This window comes from Marmota flaviventris, chromosome 4 (assembly GCF_047511675.1).
Source record: "Marmota flaviventris isolate mMarFla1 chromosome 4, mMarFla1.hap1, whole genome shotgun sequence".
NCBI lineage: Eukaryota > Metazoa > Chordata > Mammalia > Rodentia > Sciuridae > Marmota > Marmota flaviventris.
In genome coordinates, this window is record NC_092501.1 from 30,793,547 (window position 1) to 30,819,641 (window position 26,095).

At 38.6% G+C, this 26,095-nt stretch overlaps 2 protein-coding genes across 2 annotated transcripts in view; both read left to right on the forward strand.

Annotated features, from left to right (window-relative positions):
• Pik3ap1 (phosphoinositide-3-kinase adaptor protein 1) overlaps positions 1 to 5,486 on the forward strand; it is a 117,035-nt gene extending 111,549 nt beyond the window's left edge. The window contains exon 17 of the mRNA XM_027929977.2: positions 2,488 to 5,486. Within this exon, the coding sequence (XP_027785778.1) occupies positions 2,488 to 2,545 (58 nt within the window). The 3' untranslated portion in view covers positions 2,546 to 5,486. The remainder of the gene's footprint in view (positions 1 to 2,487) is intronic.
• A 3,800-nt stretch (positions 5,487 to 9,286) lies between these two features.
• Positions 9,287 to 26,095, forward strand: part of Tm9sf3 (transmembrane 9 superfamily member 3) — a 65,233-nt gene continuing 48,424 nt past the window's right edge. Inside the window, exons 1-2 of the mRNA XM_027929996.2 lie at positions 9,287 to 9,547; positions 19,234 to 19,429. Of these exons, the coding sequence (XP_027785797.1) occupies positions 9,452 to 9,547; positions 19,234 to 19,429 (292 nt within the window). The 5' untranslated portion in view covers positions 9,287 to 9,451. The remainder of the gene's footprint in view (positions 9,548 to 19,233; positions 19,430 to 26,095) is intronic.

Genomic DNA, 26,095 nt, shown 5'->3' on the forward strand with positions numbered 1-26,095 from the left:
ACATATTAACTAATAGGGAAGTTAAAAATTATGTTAAATAGAGTAAATGACCACACAAAGGCATACCAGAAAGGAGCCCTATTTTAAAAGAACATTAACCGACCTCAGGACTGAGTGCTGACGATGTGTGAACCAAAGTCTTCATAAGTGACCTGTCACCCTGAACAGGGAGGAGAAAGAGGACAATGCCTACATGTCTCTGATCAGTCAACTCCAACTTCAGCTTCCCAGTGTTCTGGAGAGGCAGGCTCTCCACAGACCACTCCCCCATTTGGATCTAGAACCTTTCTACCCCCCAGGTTCCAATACGTGTACAAGTCCCTTTCTCCCAGATGGGGTTTCCAGTCTGTTCCAGGAGTTGCTCATCAGAATGAAACACAGTAGATGAGCATGGAAGCTCTGCAAGCATGATATGGCATGCTCGCAGGTCCACCCAACTGCGGCGTGTGGCAGCAGAACGAGAGAGAGGCATTGGGAGGGAACTGTGTCTTGTAGAGGGAGATAAAAGTACCAGTCTTCTGGGGAAAAGATCTTAGACTAACCTTTCATCCTCATAGTGAAATTTTTAGCTTTACTTCTCAAGTGCCTACTCTAAGCCCCAAACTGTGCTATCTACTTCCAGTTGTCATTGCTATGCCACACATACTCTAACGTAGGTGTCATTAACTCTGTTTGCCAGATGAGAAGACAGTCTCAGAGAAGTTGAATTTGCATACACACAGGTGTGCATAAATGTCTCCACTAGATGTTCCTGTATGTTCTTACCTTCCCCTATCAAAACACTCAACAGAGTATCTGAGTTGGGCTATTGTCTGTCTCATCTACACATTTACAGTATCTTAAGGGCCAAATTCATGCCCATTTTACTTGTTGCTACATACTACATGCAGGAGTACATGCATGGTAGGCAAATGTTTGTAAAGAGAGGAAGGAAGGCAGGGAGGGAGGGAGGGAAGATGTTTGGGGAGGGAGGGTTTCTCAACCTTCATTGTTCTCTTATAACACACAGTTTATAGGGCAGGCTGGGGAGAATGGGAGCAGACCACCCTTTCACTTTCACTGGATAAAGTTCAGTTACTCAGCGACAAAAAACACAAAACCATCTATCTCAGGGAGCAGGGCAGGAAGAGGTCCTTCTGTGGTTATTCATTGCTACTTCTACCTTGTTCCTGAAGTGGCCCTGCACTTCCCAGCTCCGTTTTCATTTCCTTGACCTACGTAAAACTAATATTCAGGAGACATTTAGTAAATATTTACTCATTGATTCATTCAGTCCTCGAGTATGCAACTCCCGGGTAGTACAGTTCAATTACAGCATCTGACAAAGCTCTCTTTCTGGACTTATTGACTTGCTTCCAAGAGAATTAAATATTGGTTTTACAGCACACATGTGGAAATGCCATTTGTAATCATTGAACCTGTCTGTAAATAGACTCGCCCTGATCTACCTAGAGTGTCATTTAGGACCTTACAAAAACCTTCCAGAATAACACGGAGAGAGGCTTTAGGAAAGCAAATGCAGAGTTGAAATAAGACCTAATGGTCCCACAGGAGGTGGTTCTGAGCAGCAGACTAAGTTCTCAATTCCTCTCTCAGCAGGCCTCCCTACCACACGTGGGCTCCTGCCTGGCTGCCTATTTGAATCACTGGTGTTTTAAGATCTAGGTTTCATTATTATTTAGGTGTGGTAAGGTCAACATATCAGGAGAAAATGGCCACTGAAAAAACATAGTTCCCAAGAGCAGGGAACATGTCACAGCATGGCGGGGGGGCGGGGGTGTGCTCACACCAAGAAGCACCAGAGTTGGTTGGGAAGCAGAGGGAATGAAGGGAAGACTTGGGCAGGAGCTTTCATTATGGTTTCCTTAGGAAGAAATGAGTGAGATAGGGTTGCTGATTTAGGATCTGCTAGTGGGATCTGGAGCATTGGCTCTCCCTAATTATCTCATATCTGACCCTGGGGAAAATCCAGATTGGATAATGACCCCAAGGAAATGGATGGATATGGGTATGGATGAGATGGTTTGTAATAAAAGTGTGCTTGGTGCTTGCAGATGGGTATCTTGTTTATGAATCAGTCAGGACCGGCTAACCCTGGAAAACAGTTCCTCCAAGGGCGACAAGACTCCAAGAGGGAAAACATCAGAAAATAAAGGATGTAGTTAATACAGGTGGTTACAGAAGGGACACTATTAAAATGTTTCAATGCTTGAGCCATGTCCTCCAGAGATTATGATGGGATGCATCTCGGATGGAACCTGGGAATTGGTATTGTTAAAAGCTCCACTGGTGATTCTAATGTGCAGCCAGGATTGTGAGCCACCGCTGGCATGCATGTCACTCAGACACTTTCAGGGTGGGTCCAGTTTCATTAATTGAGGGATCTGTCCTTTGTATATTACACAAAGTTTACCACAAATCATGGATGCCTAAGAGCTATTTAATCATGTTACTTTTAAAATAGAGTTGCTTTATCTTTCATTTCAGACCTCCAGCCAGAGAGAACTTTCTTCCTCCTCCACCTGTTCCACCCAGAGGTCGCTGATTCCGTCTCCTAAGACCTGCCTTGCTGCCGGACTTTTAAGACTTGCAATTTCCAGCCTGTTAATGATGACTTCATGTTGAGTTTTCTGGCATGACTGCTGACTTTAAGATCCAGTCTCATTGCTGACATTGTTGCAACCCTGCTGGCTTGGGTTATCCTTGAAGAGGAATGAAGAAGTGAAAACCAAGGACTTGATTCACCATCGTCAAGTATTTTGATCCTCTTTCTTGTTTGCCCAAAGGATGAAGACTCAATCAGGACACTTACCTCAAATCTCTCATATCAGAAATCTAACAAGAGTGATCAGAAATGTACTTTATAAGTGATTATATGGCAGTGCACTTGTATTAGTCCCTATGTATTTGCTAGTCCAGTCTAATTTCTAGAAGGGAGTATAAGACTTTCAGTATTCAAGTAAGAAAAGAAGTGACCTAATTTAAAATAATTCTTCTACTTTCCTGTATGTTCAGGAGTGTGTTTGAGTGGTAGAACTAGTCATATACAAATAACCCGAAAAAGACTTTGGAAAAAAATTAGTCCTAATTCTTCTTATACAGAAGGCAAATCTGGGGTCCCCTACAAGTCTAGAACCAAGAGTGCTTGGTTGGTTAGAAGAAGAGGAAGGTTTAGAATCTGGGTCTGCTGATTCTAGGTTACTACACTCTCCATCCAAAAGGACAGTCCCTCTTTCCTTCAAGAAGTGCCTAAATGTAGAAATTCACCAGCAACTGATTATTGGCATTCTAGAAGCTTTTCTTTTCCATATCTTCAAGGCATGGAACTACCAAGTAGCTCTTTCAGTTTAGAAATTTATATTTTCAAAACAGTGATATTTGCCAGGGAACCACTGAAAGTGGTTAGAACCAGAAGCTTGGGATTCCAGGGAGCCCATTTCTTGTTCTCTTGTCTTCCTAAGTCTTAGTTCTGGCTATAAAGAGATAGGAAGAGCCTTGGCTTCCCCCCCCCCCACACACACTGCTGAAGAGTCTAAAGAGGGAGAAAGAATCTAAAATAGTAATAGTTGTCTATTTTCTTCCAGACTTATTAAATCAGGCTTGGTAAATCTGTTTGTGCAGAGAAAGTAGAGACTTAAATATGTCATGAGTTTTGAGTCCCCATCAAACAAGTATACCTTTAAAGCTCACATCCTTAATGATGCTTAAACATTTAGTAAAATCAGTATCTTAACTGTTGCTTTAAAAATATCAGAAATCTGGTGGTTTCAGACCAGACCAGAGAATAGACTTATTCTCCAATCCCTCACAGATATATAAAAAACACATCATTAATGGGCCATTTAAATACAGTTTTATCAGATCCTTTTCTAATAATTAAAGGTTCTTTCTCAATCTCATTCTTCAGCACAGCAAACAAGAACTCTTATTGAAGTTGGGAGCTTCTGGAGGAGTCTTAGGTTTTGTTTGGTTTTGGTTTTGATATAAAATACAGTATTGGCCACACCATATTGAAAATGTTTGCACCGATTATCTTGTGTAGCGCCTGGCACATGGTAGCCATTCTGTGAATGGGCCCTCAAAGGTCCCTTTGCTTTCTTTATCACTTCTTGGGGAGAAACAGAAGTATGTGAGATAAAAAGAATAAGAAATTACAATATCGATACGGTTGTTCTTCCTGTTTTTTATAGACAGTCTTTTATCTAAAAAATATTTGACTTTGATAAGAGATACTTTTTAAATATTCAGTACCTCTAAACCTCTTTTTGAATGCCAAATAACATGGTAAAATCTATATCGGCCAATGGTGTTAGCATCACTGTGCAATATTTTATTATTTATTGTGTTTTGTTATATTAAAATAAGTAGAAGACACAAAATGAAAATGCTGATGAGAAGCCTGTGTCTCATGAATGTGGCCCACTTTAGACATGGTTGGAACTGATCAGAGGTACCCAGCCATAAGTGACAAGTCTTAGGCTCTCAGTGGATCCTCATTGAATATCCAAACTGGTTAGCTGCATATAAAAGAAGGAAGTATCTAGATTAAAAAATGGTAGTGTGTTATCAAAGAATTTTGCTAATGTTGAGGAGAAAATTTTATTTTCTAAAAAGAAAACTGCACATTATAACATAAACTTATTTAATTTCCACATACTCAAAGCATTTGTATACCTTTTTAGGAATACATTATGTGACAAAACCATAGACTGTGAATATCATGAGGATCAGAAACTAAACTATAAGCAGTATCTAAGTAGACTGTTCCAGAGTATTCTCTATGATGCTTTCGGAGACAGCTCTGCTTCCACCGTTCTTCTGCAAGATTTTACAGACTGGCTTAATAGAAAGGGAAGGAATTGGTCATATTCACTGCTATTACTTTTGCCCCTGTTTAGAAGGTAGACTGGCCTCCAATTACTAGGCCAGCACTGTTCCTTCATCTTATGTTAAAAGCCAGGAGCAGATAACCCAACTAAATAATCCATAAAGTATAAGACTGAGAGATTCTGAACAAGAGGTTGTGTTGCTGTCAAATAATTTAACTTGACTTATTTAATGATGTCAATAAACCCTTATGCTTTGCCATAATTATACAAAGTGATGGAATGTAGATGACTTTAATGAATATTTTTACAAGTCATGTTACCCAACCCTCATTTTTTTCTTTGCTTTGTTATTAACAAAAAAGATCCTAATCAGTCCAGTATCATTTTAATAGCTGGGATTTTTAGATACCTCTTCCATATTCCAGGAAGTAAAAGTTGTTTTTTCCTGCTCCTCCTTCAGCGAATAGTGTGTAGTTTTACAGCTGCGTGGTGGAGGAAGCATTAGTAATATTTATTTTTGAGAAAGACAAGTAGTTAATTTGGATAATTCTAAGATTTATCCTAAACATCAATCCCTAATTTTAAGAAATCTGCTTATATAAATATTTTCTTTGATTGGATAAATAAATTTTGTTTGGTTCATTTCCAAGCAAGTTATTAAGAGTGTGAAATGGTCTTCATTCATTCCTGCTGGCCAGATTCTGTGTTCACCAGGGTGGTAAAAGGAGGAGTGGGAGGTTGAAATGCATATTTTGAGATACAAATTGGAATTCATTTTCTCATAGAATCAGCAAAAAATAGATGTCTAGGCTAGCCCTCCAAAGCTCATTGAACCCCATGGTGTGGGAGAAGTGTCTTATTCTGGACATAGTATGAGCATGGTGTAGGGAAGAGAATGTGGGCTTGGAAGTCTGGAAGCCTAGTTTTTATTTTAGTCTGTTCCTAACTTGATGGCTTCACATGACTCACCTATGTGGCTCTGTGTTTTATCATCATAAAGTGGAGAGATATAAGTCCATGAAACTCTGTAAGCTCAAGTCTAAGGCAAAAGATGAGGAATCTCTCATTCTGAAGAAGCATGGAGATAGTCTTATTTAACTGGCAAGGATTTCCTTATTTAACTGGTGAGGATGCTGAGGATCAAACCAAGGTACTTACACATGGTCAGCAAGGTCTCTACCTCTGAGCTACATCTCCAGCCCAAGGATCTTTTTATTATGTGAATGCTGCTGTTGTGGCTTTCTGGATTATTTTACCTGTCATAAGCTCTTTAACCAAAACTGAGTCTTACTAAAATTACAAGTGGCTGTACAGCCATTTCACTGCCATTCCCTCCTTCCCTATTTTGGCATGAGGGAGTTCATTTATTTAGATGAAAAATCTTGTGGAATAAGATATATTGATGTTTTTTACTACCTACTTTGGCAAAACAATCCTAATTTTGATGGTGCTCCTGAGCCCCCTTTTTAGCTATGAAATCATCAGGTTCTAAGGATCTCTGAAGCCACACTTCATTTCCTCTAACCAGTTCCTTTATTTCCTATTCCTGTTTTCCACACTTGCTGCTATCAGACTTATTATCACCTTATGCCATTTATCAACATCATTTCCCTGGTAACCTACCAGAGTTCCTGACACATAGTAGAGGCTCAATAGCTAATGACCTTACAAGCCCTGCCCTCTATTATACTTTTCCAAATACACCACTAGTCTCCCCTTTTCTCATGGTCATTGCTCTTAATGCTCATGTAACATCTGTTGGCTACATATTGTGCACATCCTTTTTTGTACTATTACTCTTGTTCTCTGTTGTATGTAAAGTTTCCTGGTTTTAAGTCTATCTTTCTTGGATGAATACTTTATACTTTTTACTTATAATATTTATACTTTTTCTTGTGTCCTCTACACCTCCAAGCATTTGCCAACCCAATTTCCCCCACAAAACCCAGCAAGAGCTATAGCTCAGATCTGTGGAAGCTGGTGATGGATGTTTAAGAAACTACTCATCCATCTTAATGCAGCACTTGCACTGCTTGTTCTTCAATTGCCCATTATCACTTCATTCAAAGGCTCTGTGATTATTCATTCACACAGCATTTACCAAACTTCCACTATGAGCAAGTCACCAGCTAGGTGCTCGGAAGATATACAAAGATGAATAAGATGCCTTCTCTGATTTCTATAGCAATTACTGATGTACGAGTCATACAGCAATTAATCTTGTACTGCCTTGTGATGTCTCTTACGCTATCTAGAAAGCATTCTTTAAATCCTGCTAGGCTATTTGACTTTTCACTTGTTAATGTCTTCACTCATTCATTCAGCAAATAATTGTTGAATGTATATGATGTGTCCAGCACTATCCTAGTAGCTGGGGCAGATAGATAAATGAGTGGGTGTGCTGGTACATACCTACAATCCCATCTACTCAAGAGGCTGAGGCAGAAGGACTGAAAGTTTGAGTCCAGCCTGCACAACTTAGACAATGTTTCAAAATAAAATTTTAAAAGGGACTTGGGATGTAGTGCATGATTGCATACTATGTGCAAGTCTCTTCTGAGTTCAATCTTTAGTACAGGGTGGGAGGGGAGGTGGTAACAAAGACAAAGATCAACAAAAAAAAAAGTTCCTACCATCAAAAAAAGGTCTGACTACAGTATAGAAGAGGAAATGGAAATAGACCAGTAATTATGACATAATATGCCAAATGCTTCTAGAATCCCAAAGAGGGGATGCTCAAATTCCTAAGGGCATTATGCAAGGTCTCACTGAAGAGGTGATCATTCAACTAGGCCTAGAAGAGTAGTGTCAAATGACAAGGCAAAGCAGAAGATTCTAGATTAAGAGAATATCCAAAACAAAGGCACAGACTATAAAGAACATGTTCTTCACATGGATGAAGACTGGTGGGAAATAAAGTTGGGGAGATGAATTAGGGTCTGATTGTGCAGGTGCATTTTAACAGACTATGGAAGTTGGACTTTATCCTTTAGCAAGAAACTCCTCCCCTTCCCTGGTTACCTACACAGTCATGCACACTGTAAAAAACATACTAACATTTACAGGCATGTACAAAGTAGAACATTAACCACTTGTGGTTTGGGTCATAATCTTTCAGCTTGTTTTCTACAGGTAAACAAACATACTACCATTTAAAATAAAATCATGCTCTATTTTTTTCTTGATGTAAGTACCTGTTAGATACCGGTCCATGCCAATCCATGCAGGTAATATTTCACTTTTTTAAATGGCGTATAATTCATAATCCATTAGCAGAAAAAGACTGATTATGGGATCAGACTTCATAGTCTGGTCTTGCAGCAAGCCCACTTAACTTGTGCTTGTTAATGCCTCTGTAATGTGAATATAGTAAAGGTACTTGTTGCATAGGATTTTTTGAGGATCAAATCAATCAATATGTGAAGAGTTCAGAATAGTGTCTGGCAGATGAAAACCTTAGTGGTGATTCCATAATTTATTCAATATTCAAGTAGTGTTTTAAGCAAGAGAGTGATATAATCTGGCTTCCTTTTAGAAAGATCACTCTGGTACCTTTGGTGAATGATCAACAGGGAAGGAAGAAGATTGGTGGCGGGGAGCTTATTGAGAGACTATTGCAAAGAATGGCGATTTGGAGTATTAGCTGTTACTGGCCGAGGAATGAGCAAACAAACTATCGAGATATTTTTAAGACACCAAATACTATGATTTGTTGACTACTGACGGCTGAGAAGAGACAACTACAAGTTCCCCATTTTTAGCTCCGAGGACAGTGTAGATAGAAGGCGGTGCCATATTCCTGTGTTCCCTTGACAGGTACTTTTTGAGTCCCTACTCCGGGTTTAGGTACAGAAAATAGGCAACAGGATCTCTGCTTTGAGAAGCTTAAGTTCCAAGAGACATTTATGACTGAAGCTGGGAGACCAACAAATACTTGGACAATAAATGAACAAGAATTTCAGCGTAGCCCACAACTGATTGAATAGCAGAGGTTCAATAAATATTCAATGACTTTTAAACACATCTCCAATCCTGAAAAAGTTTTAACAGTCTGCCCTATATGATGATTATGGAGTCAGTGACTCATTCAAAGCGGTAGAGGAGAGCCCGGAATGAAAGGATTATTTGAGCTGGTTCCCCAAGCTCGAAGAGCGGCAGGTCAGACGACCAGTCCCGTTTCACAGCCAGGGAGAATTACGCGTTTGGGCCAAGGTCACACAAGCCCTAGCGCCGGGGCGCGTCCGGGAGGTCCCGGCCGGGCCACCGCGAGGGGCCGGGGCCGAGGCCAAGCGGCACCGGCGCAAGTGCCCGCGGCTCCCGGGCTCTAAGTTGTTGCCGGCGGGGCCGGCGCGCGGCCCAGCGGCGGTTGCGGCCCCGCGTCGCGAGGCACTTCCGGCGTGTGCCGGGGTGGCCGGATGACGTGGCTGAGTCAGAGGAAGAGGCTAAGGCCGGGGGGGGGCGGAGGAGGCTCGGGAGCGGGCGGTGACGGCGGCGGCGGAGGCAGCGGCTGGGCCCGGGCCCCGTGCGTCTGTCCGCGCCCCGTGGATGCGAATCGGCCGCGGCACAAGCGGCGGCGGCGGAGGAGTCGGTGGGCCGGCGCCGGGCCGGCGCGAGCGCGGAGGATGAGGCCGCTGCCGGGCGCTCCTGGCGTGGCGGCGGCCGCCGCGCTGTTGCTGCTACTGCTGCCCCGGGCCCGGGCGGACGAGCACGAGCACACGGTGAGGCGCCCCGGCAGGCGCGGTCGCCCCCACCCGCTTCCCCGGCCGCCGCCCCAGCGGGCTCCGCGCGGCCTGGAGGGTAGGGGGCCCCGGTGCAGCCCGGCGGCCGTCCGAGAGCTCCTTCCGGTCGGGCCTGGCTGAGCAGGAACCACGGGAGCAGGGAGGAGGCATTTCTGTGCGTTCCCAGGACGGGGCTCCCCTCCCGAGTGTCTGGGCCTCCCATTCCCGCCCCGACCTGGGTGGCGCCGCGCCCCCACGTCTGGGGGCCCTGGGGGACCCGACGGAGCCTGGGGAGTCTCTAGGTTCACTTTCCTGCGGGAGCTAGGCCCGCAGGCCGGTGTGTTCGGGGGTCGTGTCCCCGGGGAAGGGGCTGCTCTATGACTGTGGGGAGCTACGACGATAGCAGAAGATGGATGCATTACAGTTACCCCTCATACAGGAAATACCCGCCACTTATGATTCTCTCAAGCCTTCTTTTTTTCTTCCCCCTCTTCCTCCTGCCCAAACCGGATTAAAACCCCGGGGTGGGGACAGCCTTGATAAACTCTAGGTGAGAGCGGTTTACACGTGTGTATGCTCTCACCCTGTACGCACTCAATTGTGAGGCCTTTCTTGTAACTTTCTCCTCTTAAGTCCCCAGCAGCGGCTCCATCCCGGTGGTCTCCAACTTGGGCCACTTCTGATCGTAAAGTTTCCCAGTCTAAGGCCTGGCCCCGGAACAATCTCTTGCATTTGGTCTAAAGTTGATTGGCGGTTTAATTGCATTTTCACATTAAAGCATGGATGTTAACGACTCTAGGAGTGGCTTTCACTTAGGACTGTAACTTGATGGTTTTCAGAATGGTGGACGGGAGCAAGGCAGGAAACTCAGGTAAATGGAGAAGGTTGCTTGGTCAGTAATTGTTTTTATACCATTACCCATTAAGTTATGATTTTGCGTGAGAGTTTGTGTACATACTAAATTTTAAAAATTGGGGGAGTTTTCTGTCATTGCTGTTAGATGAGGAAGTGAAGTAATTCGTATCTATTTAATGGACCCGGTTTTAGGTTTTATCTGACAATAGCAAAATTTTTCTCAAGTCTTTGAGTTAGCTGGACTCTTATTTTAGATAAAGAAGGCTCTAAATTTGGCTATTTTACCTTCAGACACAGCCAGAATCGTCTTACCTGTATATGTAGAATTTTTTTTTTTTTAAAGTCAAAAGTCCCTAATTGGTGACATATTTTTGTGGTATCCTGTGCTTTTCATGTTAAGATAATTTTGTCTATCAAAATTAGTTTGGGATCATTGATTGCTTTCTATTTTCCACTGGACATCCTTTTAGTTAGTGGTATTTTAAGATTTTTCCAATTTTGTTGACACATAAGAAAAGTTATCATGTAAAACCCGGAACTCAACTATAGTTCTACCACGTACACATACAAACTTGAGAGTAGTAGTCTACTTTTCAATACTTGAGGAAGAAATTCTACTTTTTAATTTTGTTTCATAAGGCTGTAAATTGGTATAACTATTAATGAAACCATAGGGACTGGGGATATAGTTCAGTTGGTAGAGTGCTTGCCTTGCATGCACAAGGCCGTGGGTTCAATCCCCAGCAACACACACACACACACACACACACAATAAGTAATAAGTTAGGGGTGTATAAAGGCTTTAGAATACTTTACAAATTTAAGAAGTAGATGCCAGTTTCAATGAAATTTTATTGCTAAATTGTCTTTTACGTTTTTATTAGTAAATACAAAATACTTGTGAAAAGGTTTTTGTTTTCTGCCCTAAAGAGAATATGGTATTTATGAAATAGTTATTGTACAAAAATTTAGAATCCATGTCATTTTATGTTTACATTACTCTTGATTACCCATTATTACATACGAAGGCAAGAGTTATATGAAGAATAGCATTAAGATACAAGCATAAAATTCAAATAAATGTCATTTTATTCCCGATGTTTGCTATTAGCCAAAATATTTTACTTTTTCTAAGTTTCATGAAAATATTTCTTGAAAACTAGGAATTCACCTTATCCAGATTATACTGGAAGAGGGCTATGATCAAGTGAACATTTTTTTTTTTCCTTTCTACCAAGAAGACAGAAAGTAGCTAGTGAAGAGAGAATGGTACTGAAGGAGGAGACAAATTGCCAAGGGAAGGTTGCTGAGTGTGTGTTTAATAAATACCTGTAGAATTGGATTATCAATTAAAGAACAGCTTTCAGAAGCTATAGAGCTTGCCCTTTAGATTAACTTTCAGTGAAGACTATTTCAGATAGAAATAAAACTAATGATTTTTATAGCAAAATGTGCTAGGTTCTCTTTTAAGTGCTTTACTCACATTAATTCATGTTGAACTTACATTAATAACTATGAATTGCATGATATTATGCCCTTTTTATAGATGAGGAAGCCGAGGCCAGCATAGTTAGGTCACTTGCATGAGGCCACACCCAGTGTAGGAGTAGAGGTGGGATTTGACCCTGGGCATTCTGAGTTAATAGTAGGTACTCTCAACTGATATGCTTTAAAGCCCTTTGCCCTAACAATTGAACAATAAAATCCTTGGTATTAAATTGAGTAGGTCTGTATATTGATAGTATGTTTAAGTGCTTAAGGAAACATTTGGGTGAGTCTAGCTCTATAATGGGTTAGCATTAAAAAGAGACAGGGCTTAAATTCCTGGGCCACAGTGGATGCATGACCTGAGCAGTAACATGCTGGACTGTTCTTGTTTAATATGCAGCTGAAATTTTTATCTTTGAACAAAGAGTTTTGCATTTTTGTTTCGTTCTGGGCTCTACAAGTTATGTAGTTGGTCATAACGGATAACTACTTCCTGCTGTTCCAAAAAATGCTTTTTTCTGCCTTTTTTACTGTACCTGCTGAATTAGGATTCAATTGATCATGTGACCCACAGTATTTTTTTATGTGCTTATTTTTCCAGAGTTTTTGTAATATTCTCAGAGTGATGAAAATGAAATATATACTTGTATATACACATCTAGACTATATAAAGATATGTTCATTTTAATTCTTGAATCAGAACTGAGTATGGTAGGTCAGTGGTAGAGTACTTGCTTAGCATGGGTGAGGCCCTGGGCTCAATCCCTAGCACTTCATAAATAAGTAAATAAATAGAAGCTGAATCATATATGGATTATAGGATATATTTTTTGAAATCAAAAGGCTCCTAATTAGTGATTAGAAGGGTTATTAAAAGGCCTCTTGAGAGTAAGTGAAAAGTAGGTGTGTAGGGTTGATTGCACTCCTCTCTTGGTTGAAGCACAAGGAAGCATCTGGAATTAAATGATAACATATCCTAAGATTCCAAATGATTCTATTAAAAAAACTATTTCAAATTGAAACTCAGAATTTTAGAACTGGAAAGACTGGAGATCATTTCATCCAAACTTACTTACTTTACAAATTGCCTATAGAGCTCCAATGACTGGCTCAAGAGAGAATTGGGGAGATTCTGGGCTTTCTGATCCCTAGGCTTTCCTTTTTCTACCTGTCTATATATCTGATTTTCATAACAGCAATATGGAAATATGCCAGCACTAAAACACCAATAATCCAGGGTAAAGAAATCTTAGAGCATTTGTATTTGGAGGTTTGCATTGTAGCATTGTATTTTGTCATTTTTCAGTGCTTTGGATTAGCCTTGCATTTTTATGAGTTGATTTACTCTACATGATCACAAAGTCACCCCCCCTTGCCCTGCTCCAGTGTGTTAGATATCCCAAGCACTGTGCTCTGCATAACTAGTAATATTTTTTAAATTTGTTCTTATTACATACACATGACAGTAGAATATATTTTGACATTTTATACATATAACTTCCTATTCTTCTGGTTGTATATGATGTGGAATCCCATCCGTTGTGTATTCTTATATACCTATAGGAAAGTAATGTCCAATTCGTTTTACTATCTTTCCTATTCCCATTCCCCCTCCCTTCCCTTAACTAGTAATATTTGACAGTGCTTTGCTGAGTGACTTGAGTAATTAGGGAGCTACTAGGGACAAGGATTTGCAATATTTGAAGCATGAAACTGTTGCTTAAGGCACAGTGAACAAGCCCAGGCCATTGTTAGTTTAAAGTGCATCATCTTGGGTATGACTCTTATGGTTTAGGTGTCCCTACCTAGGCCCAAATCCCATTTCCTTGTGGCCCCTTGTTCTGGTAATGTTGGGACATGTAATGTTGGAAGCACCCCATCTGTGCCTGGGATAGCTTGCTTGGCTTCTGTCGTAAACTGTGTTGTACCACTGCATGATGTTTACTTTGGCAACTTTTCTTCTTTGTTGGGTGTATAGGACCTCTTGAAACTTATTTGAAGATTTATAAAGGGAATAAAATATTTACTACAGGTGAGTTTGTGAGTGCTGTAATGCAGGTTTAGTTTTTAGGAAATGCCATAATCATTGATTGCCCTATTTTCAGTGGCAGTCAGCAATAGACTAAACGTTTATTTAAGTACAAAGTTATTTTGAGAGAGAACAGTTTATCTCAAGAGACTATTCAAAAATATACTTCTAATTTGATTGTATTAGAATTCAGATGTGTATTTGAAATAGTTGAAAAACTTTGAAATTATGACTTCTAAAGTATTCTCAAAACTGAATTTTGCTTTCTCTGATACGTATTTAAAGTAAATATGTCCCTTTCCCATGAAAATGGAAGATAGTATTTGGGTGGTTAGTCTTGGCTCTCTGTATCTTGCTGGTCAGTATAAATTCTAATTTCTTAATTCATATTTTTCAAAGAGTATGTCAGCAACATTGTCTACTAAAGTGTAAGTAGATTCTTTCTCTCTCTCTCTTTAGGTACTGGAGATTCAACCCAGGGTGCTTTACCACTGAGCCATGTCCCCACCCCTTTTTATTTTTTATTTTGAGACAGGTTTTGCTGAGTGGCTTAGGGCTGTGTCAAGTTGCTGAGGCCGGCTTTGAACTTGTGATCCTCCTGCCTTAGCCTCCTGAGTTGTTGGGAATACAGGCATGAGCTACCATGCCTGGCACAAACAGATTCTTAAGATTTTTTTCCCCCTTTAGGGCAGATTAAAAGCTCAAATGGAACAGTTCACTATTCAGTGTCATCTTTATTTGCTTTGTACACTTTTTCATATTTCCTTGATTTTGTTTTTGCCCTTTGATTAATGAAGCTCACTAGGAGTTAGCAAAAGCATTCCTAAACTGATAAACTTGGTACTGCTTAGTTATGTATTCTTGGACAAATTATTTAACATCTATTTTTTTTGTTTTTGTTTTTAGTCTGTAAAATGAGGGAAATAATAGAACCTATCTTACAGAAATTTGAGAAGATTAAATGTTCATGTAAAGACCTTACAACATTAGATGAACCTATGAAGTGTTGCTGACGAGATTTTGTTGCCCAAGCTGTTGTGGTCATGTTATGTTAGGCATTGGTCAGCAAAGCTTCATATGGGGATATGAGAAAGGAAGACTTGAGCACTTCCGAAGATTAAGTGGAATTTGACCAAGTGAAGAAAAGAGGGCATTGTAAATTTGGGGGAATTACAAAAGAAACAAGGTGAAGCATAAAAGGAAAGGAAGACAGTGTCGTAACTGTTTTGGCTGGAGTGGACAGTTCATAAATTGAGAATAACAGTGAAATTCTTCTGGGGTTTGGAAACTGAGTAGGTGAAGAATGCAGGTACCTGAACTGGTCTGCTTTCATGTGGCCAATTTCCCCTGAAGCCTTAGATGAAAAGAATTATTGCCATCCATGCTCAGAGGTTTCCATATCCATGCTGTGCTCACTTGCCACTTCCCCCCGCTGGCTACACTTTTTAGGTAAGTTATAAAACTCCATCTTGCTCAGTGTCATTGGCAAGTCTGAAGTTTTTCCAAGGAAAGTATTTTAAAAGAGCTTGATAGGATTTCCTGGAATTTTGGAAAGGAATTAGATTACCTTTCTACCATAGGTTCCTAAGAAATAGGTTGGTCAGGAAGGAGCCCTATTTAGTGATCTCTTAGCCCAGAGTTGTGGGGGCTGAGGGACTTTGTCTACAGCTTTAGGGAAAGACAATTAAAAAAATAAAATTTTTCTTAAAAAGCTATGTGAAGTTTTCCTTTTTATATTTTCTAACTTCAAGATATTTTAGAACATATTTTCTCTGTGGAGAAAGAACTCTTGTCTTTGGCTTGGGAGCATTTATTTTTTAGGGACAATCAAGATCTGAGATGGAAAGTAAATGTTTAAATTCATTGTATTTGACCGTAGTCTGTGTGAAAAGGAGAAATAGAAAAGAAGCATAATTTTTGCCTTAATATTCACCCTGAGGCCCTGAATTTGTTTCAGTCCTTTTCCCAGAAAGATCCTTAGACTACAAGGCTGTGTAAGTTTTGTTATAATACTTGCATTGTGTCATCACACCTCTAGCTGCCTATTAAGATTTTTTGGTGTTTAAAATGAGTAACTTAAGAATGTGTAGTGTAATACACCCTGCAGCCCTTAGATTACTTTAATCCTGTGTCTCAGTTTGTATAAAATAAATGAATGCTATATTTTAAAGAAATATTTATGTTCAAAGTTTTGTTTATTTTTTAAAGGAACATGTACATTGATTTACAGAAAAAATGTCTTTGTATTATTTTCCAAGTTATATAATATTTCTACAAATTCAGAGAATTAATGGCAAGGATCTCATTAATGGGTACTCTCATTCAATGTCTAATCTCTAGAACACTTTTCTTGTTTCTCATTTCTCTAAAGTACTGTTGCAGTCAGTGCACCTACCAGTCAGTGTATATGCTTCAAGCTTTTATTAAGTTGCCAGTAAACTTTACATTTTAGTATTTCTTCAAAATTTTCCCATTTTATTTATCAAATACTTATGTACATTGTACTATGCAGAGAGAGCATTTTGTGTTGTTGAACAGATTTTATTTCTAATATCAGCTCCGGTTAGTTAGTAGTGGTTGGCTTAGAGCATGGTTTTGAGAAGAATTCTGAGGCTGTATATATATTTAGCAGAAAGGAGTACTTGTACTGATAAGTGCTCTAAGACCATGAGCATTGGTTGGAAGAGTGGAGACATATTATCAATCCTCACAAAATTAAAAGAAGAATGAAGAATGGGGGTGTATGAATATATTAACATTCACATCTTTGATTCCTAACTTTACGCATGAAGATTATACGCACTTTTTTGTACTCACTTGAAGCTGTTTATTTTTCTGTATTGTTACCCATTTTGACCCTTCTCTGCCAAAGCAGAATTAATCATTGCTACAGTAGTTCTTTATTACCTTAATTATAACACTTATTGCTCCAATGTTAATCATTTGCTTTTTTGGCTCCACAGTGGATTATGAACTTCTTAAGGGAAAGGAGAATATTTACTTTTATATCCTTTGTGTGTGTGTGTGTGTGTGTGGTGTGCTGGGGATTGAACCCATGGCCTTGTGCGTGTGAGACAAGCACTCTCCAGCTGAGCTATATCCCTAGCCCTACTTTTATATCTTTAATGCCTAAAACTTGCTTGGTCCATATTTCACATGTTTGAAAAGTGAGATTGTTTGCTCTTTCCTTGATGACCTGGATGATGTCTTACATGAACAGTGACACATTTATTATGACACATTTATTATGTTTGGAGATGATGAAATTGGAGTCTTAGGGTGGTAGTGATGATGTGAATCAAAATGAGGAGGCAAATGCCTTGGGTAAGAGTAGGCAAGTTAATGTTTTTTTTCTGAAATGCAGAAGATCTTGAGGTTTGAGTGTCCGAGTCTGAGAGAATGATAGTACCAGTAGGAAAATAAGTTGAGGAGAGTAGATTCAGGTAGGATGAATTTAGGAAGACAGGAGATAAGGGTTTCATAGTGGACTCATTGGGTAGCTTTCTTTATTGCATGCTCCATAGCAGCTTTCCTTAAATTATAATTGCTTGTTCAATGTCTGTCTTTCCCTTTAGACATCAGTAGAGCAAGGAACACATTCAAAGCTAAACCCTCGGTTATAGACACAGTTGTTGGCGCGTGCTGGGCAATCAGTAAATAATTGTTCAGTGGATAACTAATGCACTATTAAATTATAATATTGTCAGTTAATGTTTCTAATTACAAGTACTGGTTTTGAAATTATCCTGGTAATCTGTTTTCACAGAATCATGTTTTAGTCAACTTTTTGTTGCTATGACTAAAATACCAGACAAGAATAATGTAGAGGAGGAAAAGTTTTTCATTGCTCACAGTTTAGAGGTCTCAGTCTGTAGACAGTGGAATCCATAGCTCTGGGACCAAGGTAAGGCAAAACATCCTAGTGAAAAGGTGTGGCCGAGGAAAGTAGTTCATGATATGGCAAGCAGGAAGGGCGGGGAGGGGGGAGAGAGAGAGAGCCAGCGATAGCAAGCACACTTGCATGCACTCCACTTACCAGGGACAAAATACAAACTCAGACTTACCACCGCACCATACCTGCTTACAGTTACCACTCAGTTTATCCATATCCATGGATTAACCCACGGATTAGGTCACAACTCATATGATCTAATCATTTTACCTCTGGGCATTCTTGCATTGTTCACACATGAGCTTTTGGGAACATCTCATATCTAAAACATAACATTAGGATTTTAAACATGTAGGCATCTTATAAATCTTGGGCAGACCCCACAGACCCTGGGAAGGTGAAGTCAGCTACCCCCATATCTTTGAACTGCTATCTCTATTTAGCAGTAGTTTTTTTCTTTGGTATTGGGAATTGAACCCAGGGGTACTCTATCATTGCACTACATACATACCCAGCCCTTTTTTTTGTTGTTTTATTTTGAGACAATTTAAGTTTTCTCTCAAACCTGAGACATCCTATCTCAGGCTCCTTAGTAGCTGGGATTATAAGTTTGTGCCAGCTATATGTAGTATTCACTGATGGGTAAGACCATAATTATTCAAAGAAATATGCATATAATATGTCTTTCAGGCTGATAACAGATGGCATGATGACTTGAATGGACTTGGGGTTTCATAGTATGGCTTTTCTTCCTTTTAGTTATTTTTCTCCTTTTAATGCTTTGACTAGTGGTTGTGTGAAAGACTAGAAGGGAGATGAGGTTTTATTTATGTGCGCTGGCAACTTTAGTTTTTGGGGGGTATATGATGATGAGCATGAAGTTCTGGATAAACTGTTGGTTTTGGTTCCTTCTCCCTTGTCCATGTTAACCTGGTGAATTATATTGGTTCAGTGTTTACTGTTCTTTAATAGTATAAATAGTAATTATAAACATACTCTTCTGAGCTGTTGGACTTCATTTAAAACTATCTTCTGTAAAACAAATTTTGGAAAAGGTGGATCCTGAGACCACAATGAGAGCTTTTTTTTTTTTTTTTTTTGTAGATGGACACAATACCTTTATTTTGTTTATTTATTTTTATGTGGGACTGAAGATTGAACCCAGTGCCCCACCCTTGCTAGGCAAGTGCTCAAACACTGAGCTATAGCCCCAGCCCAATAGGGTATATTTTTGATATTTAAGTGTGGACATTGATTATGAGATTGAAATAAGCTTCCAGTATTCTAGTTTCCTGAACACCAAAAGTATACTTTTATTTGGAACAGATAACAAATATCCCCTTAATTTGAATTAGATTTAACTATATAAATACACACATACATACATGTAAACATATATAAAATTTGCTTTTCTTGTTTCAGTATCAAGATAAAGAAGAAGTTGTCTTATGGATGAATACTGTTGGGCCCTACCATAATCGCCAAGAAACATATAAGTACTTTTCACTTCCGTTCTGTGTGGGGTCAAAAAAAAGTATCAGTCATTACCATGAAACTCTGGGAGAAGCACTTCAAGGAGTTGAATTGGAATTTAGTGGTCTGGATATTAAATTTAAAGGTAAGTAAATCTTAGTAGTCCCTGTGATATGAGTTAGACTATAGACCAGAACTTCTTAACTTTGGACCTATTGACATTGGGGCCAGATAATTTTGTGTAGAACTATCATGTACATTGTAGGATACTTAGCAGAGTAATTAGTAATAAAAATTATGTTTTCTTGACTTTTTCTGAAAAATTTTTCTAGTAAACCCTCTAGTGATTAGACATGTGGGTGGGGAAGGCCTTCATAGATTCATAATAAAGTAATTTCTGGAGGTTTGAGACTGTAATGGGATATGTGATTACTTAAATAATTTTATGTAAATTCTTAAATTCAGACTTGTACCATTGACTTATTGTGTATTTATCAGTGTTGTATTAATTTACCTTCTCAACACCTAAAGGATATTTAAATTATGAGTCAAAAGATTTGTTAAACTTGGTAAAAAAAAAAAAATCATCCTTAGCTGTTTATTATTGTAGTTACCTGTTTATTTGGTCCTTTGAGTGTGTTTATACTTTGTTTTTCTCGGTGAAGTTTGTCAGAGTATATTTCCTGCATAGGCAATTTTTGTGTTCTGAACTAAAGCTTGAGTAATTGAATATTTGCAGGATCTTTAATTGGGTGTCTTGCTTTTTTGAATAGGGTATGGATTTTGTAATCAGGAACTTTGAATTTTAATTCCATTTATTTTATTATATTGATTTTAATAAAGTTTTTTTTTTTTTTTTTTTTTTTTTGGTGCTGGGGGTCGACCCCAGGGCTTTGTGCATGCAAGGCAAGCACTCTACTGAGCCTCAATTTTAGTAAAGTTGTTTACTCCATTTTTGACTTCATTGTTTCTTTGTGTAAAATGAATAATAACTGCTTTCTTAAGAGAAGAGGATGTGAAATGAAATATTGTAAAGATAATTTTACTTTAATTTTAATTTGCTAAATTTTATTCTTGTCTTTATAGTTTTTTGTTACTTTTATTGAAAATGAGAATGTATATTTACTTCTTTTCCCCCCATAATTAATGTTCCTTTGGGCTTAATAATTAAGTTCTAAATTTAAGCCATAGTAGTGTGGCCTATAATTTTTGTGAATCATTATAAACATGCCCCATGGCATGTATTTTAATTTAGGTAATTTAAATATTTAATCACAAATTAGGAGGAAATTCAAGCTAGAATATGTAATCTTTGGAAACCTGAATACTATATTTATCTCTTTTTTCATTTTTCATATTTGATAGACATTTCTAGTTTGTTAGAAAGGAACCAGCAAGAGAGAATAGGCGAAATCATAGAATCCTACTTTGCTAATATGATTTCATCAATTTAAAAAAAAATTCTCGCCTGTAGTTGAATTGAAGAGTACTGTTGATTCAGCAGTCTTAACCTTTCTTCTTTATTAGTTCCTTGAGACTGAGATGGAGAGATTGTTTAAATAGAGGCAGATAGCCCTCATGGTCTAGAAAAGTGGAATTTATTTTCTTTTCAGATTAAGCTAAGCACCTTTAGACTGAAAGAAGAGCTAGCCAGGTGTTGTTCCCTGATTGTTCCCTGTTCCTCGGGGTCTTGTCAGCTCTGCAGTGAGTCAAGTGGTCTAGATGAAATAGTAAATATTGATTAGATTTCTCTTTCCCCTCTCCTGTAAATTTTGCCTTCTCTGTTCAAGGACAAAATTGATCATGTTTTGAAATGGTTCTGGTTGTTACTTATAGTATCAAAGAATTTTAATGTAATGATGCCCCTTGGAGATTGTATCAGCCAGTTCCCTCTCACAGAAGCCCAGAGATGAAGGGATTTGCTTGGGATATATCATATATACTAATTATGTAATAGAAACTAGAACATCCTGTCTCTGAATGAAATACAGAAATATTTATATTGTTAATTTTTCATCCCTTAAATATTTGATATTTGAAGATTCTTAAGAAGGCATATTCAGTTATAATAAAATTTTGGAAATATTTTGAAAACAGAATAAGCCATATGCACACATGCATGTATGCATACGTATGCCCCACATACGCGCGCGCGCACACACACTTTTTTTTAGTCTAGCAGATTTTGTCAGGCTAGATGGATTGTCTAATGTAGGATGCCTCTCAAAATTTTACAGCTTTTTTTCTTATATGTTAGTTCTAGACAAAAATGCTAATTGAGACCATTTAGAGAAAATACATTAATTATAGAAGGGCAGACTTAAATTAGGCATCTTTGAACCAGGCCTGAATTTATTATCCTCTAATTTTACAGGGTATGTTTTAGAACCTTACCATTACAGAGTAGAAAAAACATGTGCTTTAGGGTCAGAGAGATTGGTGCATCCCAGCTCTGCTTCTACTCACCTGTGTGGTTGGAGGCAAATTATTTAGCTCCTTTGGGAAATTATATCTATTTGATAGAATTGTTGTTACATTTAAGTGAGCTAATTCATTTAACAAAGTTCCTGGTATATAGTTTTATGTTCAAGAATTGGTAGAGATGGTAATTGCTATCATTACTAATTGCATATAGTATGGGTCTGTAGTTCCAACTTAATTTTGCCAGTAATTATGAAACATTAAAGTTGATTGATAATAGGATTTGATTATAAGCTGTTGTGCTAGCCTGTTGGTTTTGCCAGGGTAGGGACAGTGCATTCTTGTTCACCACTCCAGCGATTTAAGAGAAAGTAAGCTTGCTTTATTATATTTTTTTATTTATGATACTGAGAATTGAACCCAGAGTTGCTTTACCACTGATCTATATATCCCCAACTCTTTTTAATTTATTTTTTATTTTGAGACAGGGTCTTTGCTAAGAATCTCCCTAAATTGACGAGGCTAGTCTTGACCTTTCAATCCTCCTGCTTCAGCTTCTTGAATTGCCAGGATTACAGGTGTGAGTCATCATACCTGGTTTAAGAGACAGTAAGGTCTATTTTTTTTTTTTTTTTTTTTGGTACCAGGGATTGAACTCAAAAGACACTTGAGACCATTTAGAGAAAATACATTAATTATAGAAGGGCAGACATCCCCAGCCCTATTTTGTATTTTATTTAGAGATAAGGTTTCAGTGAGTTGCTTAGCACCTCACTTTTGCTGAGGCTGGCTTTGAACTTGTGTTCCTCTTATCTCAAGCCACCCGAGCCCCTGGGATTACAAGCATGTTGTCACCACACCTGGTGAAATAGTAAGGGCTTAATAAATTGTCTTGAACCGGGGTGGTTTGTGCCTACTTCTTACAATAATTGGTTCATTTTAATTATTAATTGATCTGGAATAATAAATTTTTTGGGGGGCATACTGGGGGTTGAACCCAAGGGCACTTAACCACTGAACCACATCTCTATCCCCTTTTTAAACAATTTATTGCTAAATTGTTTAGGGCCTTGCTAAGTTGCTGAGGCTGGCCTTGAACTTGGGATCTTCTTTCCTCAGCCTCCTGAGTTGCTGGGATTACAGGCATGTGCCACCATGCCCAGCTGGAATAATAATTCTTAACCAGGTGAAGTCACTGCACAGCCCTTCTATTGATAATCCTGTAGTATAATGAAGAATGTTAATTGTTGACAGTTATTGTGCTAGCCTGTTGGTTCTGTCAGGGTAGGGATGGTACATTCTTGTTCACCACTCATCTTAAATAGGTGATTTATAGAGGATTCCTTTCTGTTTTTAGTTGATCTTCCCTTAATTTTCTCTTCCTTGAATATCTCAACTTTGTAGAGGGAAGAAGTTATTCTACAGTATTTCTTCTTATCTAAAGTGAATTGCTAAGTTGAGAGTACTGCAAATTGGGAAAAATATCAAAGATTGCTTAAAGCCTTATGTACTTCTAGTTAAATGATTCTGTTTTGGCTATTCTGATCCTTACTATGCAGAATTTCCACCCAGATATCTGCTTGTGTGGTATAGAATTGACTGCCAAAGGATAGAGAAGAGGTCTTCGGGGTGCAAGACATGCCAGGCCCTCTAATTCAGCAGCAAGATTTACCTAAGGTCATCCCCACTTTGTTTTCAGTTCATAACTTCCACTGTTCCTGCTCAATCCTGTTTCTGTAGGATTTTTTAAAGCCTCTAGAAATTCTCTAGAGGAAGGTCTGCCTCTGTTCTACCACAGAGAATAGAGGGTATTTATCTTGTTGTTTGGTGGGTGGTGGGTGGTGGGTGGAGACGGGGACTTGAGCATCCTACCTCTTCATATACACTTGTTTATCCTTGTACATAGTAGTTTAAACATCTCTGAGTGTTTTATTAGAATAAATTTTTAGAAGTGGAATTACTAATTACACACACACACACACACACACACAAAACACCCAAAGGCTATATACATTTTTAATGCAATATGTGATACATTTTACCAAATAGCCAGCCAAAAAAATTGCAGTTTATGATGCTTGTAGGTTGGTCAAAGTTAATCAGTAGTCAATATACCAGTTTGTCTGGTCTGTGTTTTCTTTTAATTCTTTTGACAGTTATCAAATTCTTAATTGCATTCTAGCTCTGTGGTAAACTCTGGGTATAAAGAGTTCAACCAGGAGTTTTCACTTCATGGGTCCATGGGCCTTCTGAAGTTGTGCCCTTAGTTTGTGTGAATGTGCATTTTGTGGGGACAAGGAGATGTTACTTTCATCAGATTCTCAGAGATGTGCGACCAAGGACACTTAAGAACACTATGAAGAAAACATTGGTACTATCATTTCTTAAAACATCTCTGAGAAAGAGCTAGAACAGATGTTTTCTGTTTCACAGTTGAGGGAACTGAGGTTTACAGAGGTTCAGTGACTTCCTTTTATTCACATAGCTAATAAGTAGCAGAGCTCAGAATAAAACTCACATTTCTGCTCATTTCACTATAGTGATTTCTTGAAACTTTGCCAAGTGCTGCTGTATTTGAGGTAGAGTATTTCTGATTTTCTAGTTTAGTAATGTTATCAAAAGAGAAACTAAACGAAGTGTGATAGCATGGCATATTCTTAAAGAGCTCATAAATAATTATCATATTCTTTTCTCAGAGCTTTCACTGTGCAGTATTAGTCAGGGGTATTATTGGGAATTGACAGACCAGACGGATGGGGCTTGGTTTTTAGATGCTACCTAACCTTGCCTTCTGTTTGAAAAATCAGTGTTAATGTTTGCCACTTTACAACTTGAGCTTTTTGCCCCTTCCTGTGTAAAGTATTTATACTGGTATATTTTCAAGTTTATTTTCTTCAAAATTTATAAGTTTGTGTTTTATCTGAGAAAAATATAAATTTAAATTATTGTAATTTAAAACTGATTTATGGTGATTTTCCAGATTGTTTTCTGGTTATATAGAATGCTGAATAATGATTTGGCATATTCATACACATTGCATTAGTTGCCTTCAGAGCAGCTTGCTCCTGAGAGAAGTGCTGTTTTGGTTAGGCAACCCGGCTCTTCAGTTATTTGTGTTTGTATTTGCCTACATTCCAGGAAGAAGAATTTTGTTAAAATATGACTAACCAGTGCCCTTTTCACAGCCTGCCATGATGGGTTTTCTCTTTTACCACATTTAATTTAGATTTTACACCAGTGAAAGATAATCTGTAAGACCACTTTGCCAATCCTGTGAGAGACTGCTCAGAAGTTTCGTTTGTTTATATTGACATTTACTTTTTTTACACACACACACACACACACACATAAATTTATACACATTCATATGCATTTGTGCCTAATATATTTAGAAATTTCATTTGCCAAGTAAATGGCAAATCATATTCTTAAAATTTGTTAGAATGTTTTGTTTGTAGTTCTTACTCTTCAAGGTACTGAAGCAGGTATAGCTGGGGGTAAAAGAATGTAATCAGTCATGGATATTACTCTCCAGGCCTCATGGTGTTTTTTTTTTTTTTTTTTAATTTTTACTTGTAGTCAGACACGATACCTTTATTTATTTATTTTTATATGGTACTGTCAATCAAACCCAGGGTCTCGCACGTGCAAGGCAGTGCTCTACCACTGAGCCACAACCTCTCATGGTGTTTTAATAAGGCATTAAGATGCTGGTCTTGGGTGAAGAATGGTACATCCTATGTACCATAAAGGAAGTATGGAGAGGAAGCCATGGGACTTCAGAGAAATGAAATGTTGGGGTGTCTACTCTGGAGGAAAGGATAGGGGATGGGAAAGATTTTTAGGTGGACTTTGAATTGGAGTTAATAGAAGGAGCCAAAAAAATCCAGAGGCCAGGAGAATACCAGGTATGTGGAAACTGCAGGTAGTTGAGTTAGGTTAGAATGTAAGGAGAGAGGGTGATAACAGACAGAGCTGAAGTTGAGTTCAGACTGGGAGGAACATTTAAAAAGCTTTACACAGGTAATTGTCATATTGTGTATCTTAGAACTCCATACTTTAAAACTACCACATTGTTAAAGACCATTATCAATGAATGTCTTGTAATAACAGCAAGAAATTTCATGCTTTGCAGAGGTAGCTATGAGGTCTCCAGCCATTTGTTGCCCTCCAAAGGACTTCTTTGTTTCTGACTGTCCGCTCTGTAGCTACAGCTGCCTGCTGCCCTTAGTTTGTTATCACACTCCATGGAGATCCCATTTGGGAATGTCTTGCCCATGGTTCTCCTAGCTCCTGCTGTAGGAATCCTTTATAGCAATCTCATTTCCTAACTCTCCCTTTCTTCACTGCTCAGCTTCAGTTTTTTACCATTATAAAAATCGTAAATGCC